The sequence below is a fragment of the Monopterus albus genome, unplaced genomic scaffold (assembly GCF_001952655.1).
Source record: "Monopterus albus unplaced genomic scaffold, M_albus_1.0 scaffold204.1, whole genome shotgun sequence".
Lineage (NCBI taxonomy): Eukaryota > Metazoa > Chordata > Actinopteri > Synbranchiformes > Synbranchidae > Monopterus > Monopterus albus.
Genome location: NW_018128084.1, coordinates 562965 through 569276, shown reverse-complemented (window position 1 = coordinate 569276; position 6312 = coordinate 562965). Strand labels below are relative to the sequence as shown.

The following is a 6312-nucleotide window of genomic DNA, read 5'->3' as shown; positions in this document are numbered from 1 at the left end:
GTCTGCAAAAAGCAGAGACGAGATCCTGTGGTCCCCAAACCAGACTCCCTCCGGCCCCTGGCTGAGCCTAGAAATTCTGTCCATAAAAATAATGAACAGAACCGGTGACAAAGGGTACATATTTCCTGTATTTTCTGGTTATATCTTAATAAAGAGATTGAGAAATAAATATAAATTATCATTACAACCTTGCTAAAACAACAAAACTAATGGTGGCCTAAGACTTTTGCACAGTACTGCACATCTTTTTCTGTTAATCAATGTGAATTTTTCCAACAAATAGAAAAAAGTAACAAGGCAGTTTATGCGTGTGCCTAAAAATGCTGCACATTGGTGGAGGTAACGCGTCAGGGAACCGGGTAATCTTCTGTATTAGACGCTGTGGTGTTTGAATCCATCTTGGCATTTAGGAAGGAGACAGGGTGTCACACTCAGACACTGGAGAGGGGAGCTAAGGTGGGCAGGTGGATGGGCAGGAGAGTAGGAAAGGGGTGGGGGGCACTTTAATCAACTGACCTGCTCGGAGAGCTGCTTGCCTCTGAGGAAGAAGCCCAGCAGGCAGCCGATGACTACAGCCAGCACAGACAGGATGAGCAGTCCGTTCTGCTTGCAGACGTTCTTTACCCGCCCCCACACTTCATCCAGCGCCACCGCCATCCTCCTCCACCACCTCCTCCTCCTGCTTGTCCTGGTCCTGACTTCAACTTTGCAAGCCCCCTCAGAGAAAACCACCAGCCCCTTCCCTTTTACCAACTATTCACCCATATAGAGGGCACACAGAGCCAGCAGCCGCCACCGCACCGAAGGAAGGAGCAGAGCGTGGACGCAGCAGGTGAAACAGGACAGAGGGATGATCAAGGGGAAGGTGGAATTGTGGATAGTGAGAGAAGAAACAACCAAAAAAAAAAAATTAAAGAATAGAAAAAAGTATTTAGTTTACAGAGGGGGTGAAATGGAAAATTAAATAGATAGTAGTCAGAAAATAAAGCACTACAGGAGTTTTCGTGGTCCTCGTCTGAGCTGCTTCCTTGACTATTCCACATGAGAGTAAAAACATCACACAGACACACACTCTGTCAGTCACCTCCCTCACTGCTTTCCTGCCCCCCCAGTGCATTCTTCCTAGTGGCCAACAGGGGGCTCTGAGACAGCTGGTGGTATTGTCATCGGGGTTAATACTGCGATCCTATTAGGCTGCACTGCACGACTCAGATCTGAGGCTGGATTAGAGAGCTCTCTGAACAATTGGACAGCAGACAGTTCCAGATCACAAACAGAGAGAGAGAGAGAAGCAGAGAGAGAAAGAAATGGACTTGCTCAACAACAACATGAGAAAAATAATAGTGCAAAAAAGAGCTGTTGACCAGCATGATGGTCAATGATGGTACACAGCTGAAGGTAGATGGCTACATACAAAAACAAGCACACAGTCACGCACTTCATCATCTACTCATTCACTCTGGCACATGTGTGAGAAGCAGCTCATCCAGTAAACACATTCATACTACATTTAATTGATCCATCTTTCATTTCATTCAGTTTTTTCTGCATCATTCCAGTAATACAGCTGGCAACCATTCCCACGATGAATATGTTTTGGTTGACTCAAAATGAGCTGCAGTGGCCGTGGTCATTCTGGAAATTGTTTTGATTTTATCTTGTGTGTGTGTGCTTAATTAAAATCTGTTAAGTCCTCAGTCACATTATAAAGCTATAGCAACTTGAAGCACTGCCTCAGCCCTCCATCACCCTGACTCCAGTGAAGCACAGTGCAAACATCTCATTTCCATTAACAACAATACCTCATGTGTGAGACACTGGGGAAAGCCAGAGAGTCTCTTGTTATGCTAACATAACAAGCTTTTACATAATGGATAATAGTACTCTAATTGTAATTCCAGATTGCACATCTGTTGTGAGGCTGCCGCGTAATCCCTGACGAGGTTCTGGGATGTGCTGGGCCCCTGCATGCAGAAAATGCTAATCATTAATGCTGCTTCTGTGATCTGTAGTCATGCCTTAGAAAAACGTCTGTTCAACATAACTGCCTTCAGAACTGCTCACTGTGGAAAATGAAACCTCTATATCTGACACACTGCAGTTTATACTGCAGCATCTCTAATAAGATAAGGGACATGGGGACCTCATTCAGAGAGTGGGGATGGAAGGATCCCATATGTTATCCTGTCCATTGGCTCTACATGTATGTCAGAGAAAGAATGTCACTGCAAAACAACTAAGCTGGTGGGTTGAGTCGTTCTGTTTACAGGATGGCAAAACAAGGTCTGAAAATACTGTGTGATCTGTCATGCGCTGACAGGGTGGCTGACATGCAAGTTCTGGGGCACTGTGGGCAGTGTTTTGATGAAGAGTTGTTTTCCCAGTGATGCACCACTGGGGGATTTAAATTTGAAGAAACAGAATCTGTGACAATAACCATTGAAGTGTATTTACAGGATGAGCAAAACCACATCCTTATATGGTTCATCAGCCACTGTTGATTTAAAAGTAACAACGTTACTGGTATGCTTTGTATTTCTGATGTACGTGTTATATGCATGGGTATATGTCATTCTTAAATGTCACACCTCTAAGACTGGGATGCCGGTATCTGTGTCATAAGATCACAGGCTGGCTTTTATTTTAGTTCAGTCTGTCATAAAGAAGGGCCATCTTAAAGACAGTATAGTGTAAAAAAGGCTATAGATGTTGCAGTCCGAACATGAAAACATTATTAGCACCTTTCCATCCTGTAAAGACTTGAAAACCTCAAGAACAGACCTTTACAAACCATAGAGAATCATGATCCAGCTGAAAACTGAGTTCATGATAGAGCTATACAGAGCTTAGCCTCTCGGTATTGGGGCTAATCCAGGCATGTATTAATTGGGGTCTGTCAGGTTTGTCCACCTTGTCTGCTAATATTTTGCTCCATGTGAATGTGAATGTGAAAATATTTTGGGCGAGCTGGTGCAGCTGATTCTGTTCCAGCACCTGGGTTGTCACCATATGAACTCATGGAGATCCAACAATAAAAATTCTGTTCTGTTATTTTGAAATGCACTATTTTTATTGTTAATTAATTGATAAAACTGTTTTGAATTGTACCTGAGGATAGATGTCATCTCTCCAAGTACAGATTATAGGTTTACAGGGTTGCTTCGTCATTTGGCAGCAATTTCTTTAAACTGATTTAGCTACACACAATACAGAGTGGGCTGTTTATGGTTAAATGAAAATACTGTGCTTGTTGTAGAGCCAGTCGGATATTGGCTGACCGCTGGAAATGGCCTTTTGACATTTATTAAAAGAATATGGTCTAAGAATATGAATTTCCTACCTGCTTCTGCAAACAAACCCTCCATCCCCAACCACTGCTTCTTGTTCATGTATTACAAATAAACACGTAAATTATTGAACTTAGTTCTGCAGAAGTAAACAATGCCTCCCTGTATATACCTTTCTGATTATACACATAATTTCAGTAAAATGGAATGAAATGAGATAAGCTGCTGTATTATCAACATAGACTGACCTGGAAAAGTCCTTTCCACTGCACTTGTCTTTAGCAAACTCACATTTTGGTCCGCAGACCTTCATCAGACATAAAAACCCGTGTATTTCTTTCTATAAGAAGGTCTGTGGATGGATTATTTACAATGGATCATTTCTTGGAGTAATTTTGGCTTCTACAAGACAGATAGAGCTCAGAGATATCAAGGTATTAACTGATGCGCTGTTTCCAGGTTGTGTAAAATACGCAGATAAATACTGTAATAACACAAGTAAGACAGAAATACCAATACTAGTTTGAATGAGAAGTGCAAGAAGCACTGTGAACATATATTGTGCACAGTAGTGGTCAGCACTATACATTATATGGCATTGTAGTGATGGAGAATGTTTACCAATGGTTCCCTGTGGGATGATAGGGAAAGGAAAGATAGATAGAGGTAGAGGAGGGGTTGGGGGAGGTGTCATTGCCAGAATAAGGTGTCTGCTGTGATCATTTAGCTCACTGACACATTCATAAATGAACAAAGAAGCACGATGCATTTCAAACTGCATCCAGCTCATATTTGTTACTGTGCTTGCATGAATGATTATGAACATGTAGGTATGTTATGTCTGCTACGTCACGCCTCAGTCTCCCACCGCTGTCAAATAATCCCCTTTTTTTCTGCCAATTTTATCTCCCTGCTTCTGGATTGGACTGGCAGAGATAATCTGTGATTAGAGCAAGCACTCATTCATTTCGACAGGGCAGTTGTGTTCAACATATTTCATTACATTTCATCGTAGAGCAAGATTTTGCAGGTTTGGGTGCTTTACATGCTTAACTGAGAGCAAGGATGCATGTGCTTAGTGCTTATTGGGCTGCAGCTGTTACCATCTTCATCATCAGGTTAAATGAATGTAGTTTTGAAATACTGGCTGAAACTGGCCTGTGTGGCTTACAGGCGAGATATTTAAATATTTAAATGATCTAAGCACTGTCTTTTTGACCCTCTCTGCCACCTTTCTGGTTTAAGTTTAAAAATTTGATTTCTGCAGTGTCATTGTATTGTTGTTTAATGATGAAAACTGTCTGTAGATGGCAGGAGAGATGATTCTCTTGGACTAACACGGGTCTTTTCTTTCCCCTTTTTTCTTATAAAGGAGCTGATTGCTGTTCTCTTTTTTTATGACAGCATCTTTGTTAAGATCAAGAGTTCATGCAAACATGTCTTTGCAGTGCTGTGTAATAGTGAACAAACACAAAGAGAAGCAAGAATGAGAAATCAAAGTGGTGTTTAAGTTAACTTATTCAGTTCATTTCAGCAACGTGTCCCTTGTAAATCTCCTAAAATCCAATAAAGCTTCAAACTCAAGGTGTTCTCTTTTGCCTTTTATTTGTATAATCAAACACAACCCACAGTATGGTATTAATGGAGTATATGGAGTTTCAGTGGTCTGCTTGTTTTTTATGATGACTGATCTTTCATGTATGCACTCCTCACACCAGAGGAAGTTCTTCGGTGCCTTGTTACTATAGTGAGTCCCTGATCCTGGAGCAGTGTGGTCTTATTGCCAGGACTGATTTTGATTTTGATTAAAAGAGCTCATAGCAATCAAATGCTAGTGTTCATTCAGTCAGTCACAGGTCTAATGCTTGTTCTGTGACTGCAATTACAGTTATCACTATTTTACTCAGTGTGCTTCAGTGCAGTTTAGATTTACCTTCAAAAAACAATCATTTAAGAAAGCAACATTTCAAAAAACTTCACATTTGAGAATGTATCTGTGTAAAATTCATGTTGTTTCAATAATGTACATAGGCTAAATTTGTATTTTTGATATCAACCAAGTGACAGATATACTGTGTGTGCAGGAGACCAGGTGGAAGGGTAGCAAAGCGCGTAGCATTGGAGGGGGATACAAACTGTTTTATTATGGTGTGGACAGGAAGAGAAATGGGGTAGGAGTGGTAATGTTGAATGTAGTCAGTGGTTATGCTCCACAAGTAGGGTGTGAGTTAGAAGAGAAGGAGAGATTCTGGAGGGAGTTAGATGAGGTGATGGAGAGTATTCCCAGAGGGGAGAGAGTGGTGATTGGGGCAGACTTCAACAGGCACGTTGGTGAGGGGAACAAAGGTGGTGAGGAGGTGATGGGCAGGTTTGGTGTTAAGGAAAGGAACCTAGAAGGACAGATGGTGGTGGACTTTGCTAAGAGGATGGAAATGGCTGTAGTTAACACCTATTTCCAGAAGAGGGAGGAACATAGAGTTACATATAAGAGTGGAGGTAGGAGTACGCAGGTAGACTACATTCTATGTAGACGAGGCAATCTGAGAGAGATTAGTGACCGCAAAGTGGTGGTAGGAGAAAGTGTAGCCAGACAGCATCGAGGCGACCCCATTGGTGTGTAGGATGACTCTGGTGGTCAGGAGGAAGAGGGGAGGAAAGACAGAAAAGAAGACCAAGTGGTGGAAACTGCAAAAGAAAGAATGTTGTGAGGAATTCAGACAGAAGTTGAGACAGGCTTTGGGTGGTCAGGAAGAACTTCCAGATGACTGGGAAACTACAGCAGAAGTGATCAGGGAGACAGGTAGGAAGGTGCTAGGTGTGTCATCTGGAAGGAGGAAAGAAGATAAGGAAACATGCCTGAGGAATGGAGAAGTGTTCTAGTGCCGATCTTTAAGAACAAGGGTGATGTGCAGAGTTGTAGCAACTACAGAGGTATAAAGTTGATGAGCCAGACAATGAAGCTATGAAGCTCTGCATTGCGTCTTTGTGGATTTAGAGAAAGCGGACAACAGAGTGCCGAGAGAGG

General features: G+C 42.0%; 1 protein-coding gene across 1 annotated transcript in view; it reads right to left on the bottom strand.

Moving 5' to 3' along the window:
- slc1a7a (solute carrier family 1 member 7a) overlaps positions 1-657 on the bottom strand; it is a 30231-nt gene extending 29574 nt beyond the window's left edge. The window contains exon 1 of the mRNA XM_020618383.1: positions 517-657. Within this exon, the coding sequence (XP_020474039.1) occupies positions 517-657 (141 nt within the window). The remainder of the gene's footprint in view (positions 1-516) is intronic.
- Positions 658-6312: the final 5655 nt, after the last annotated feature.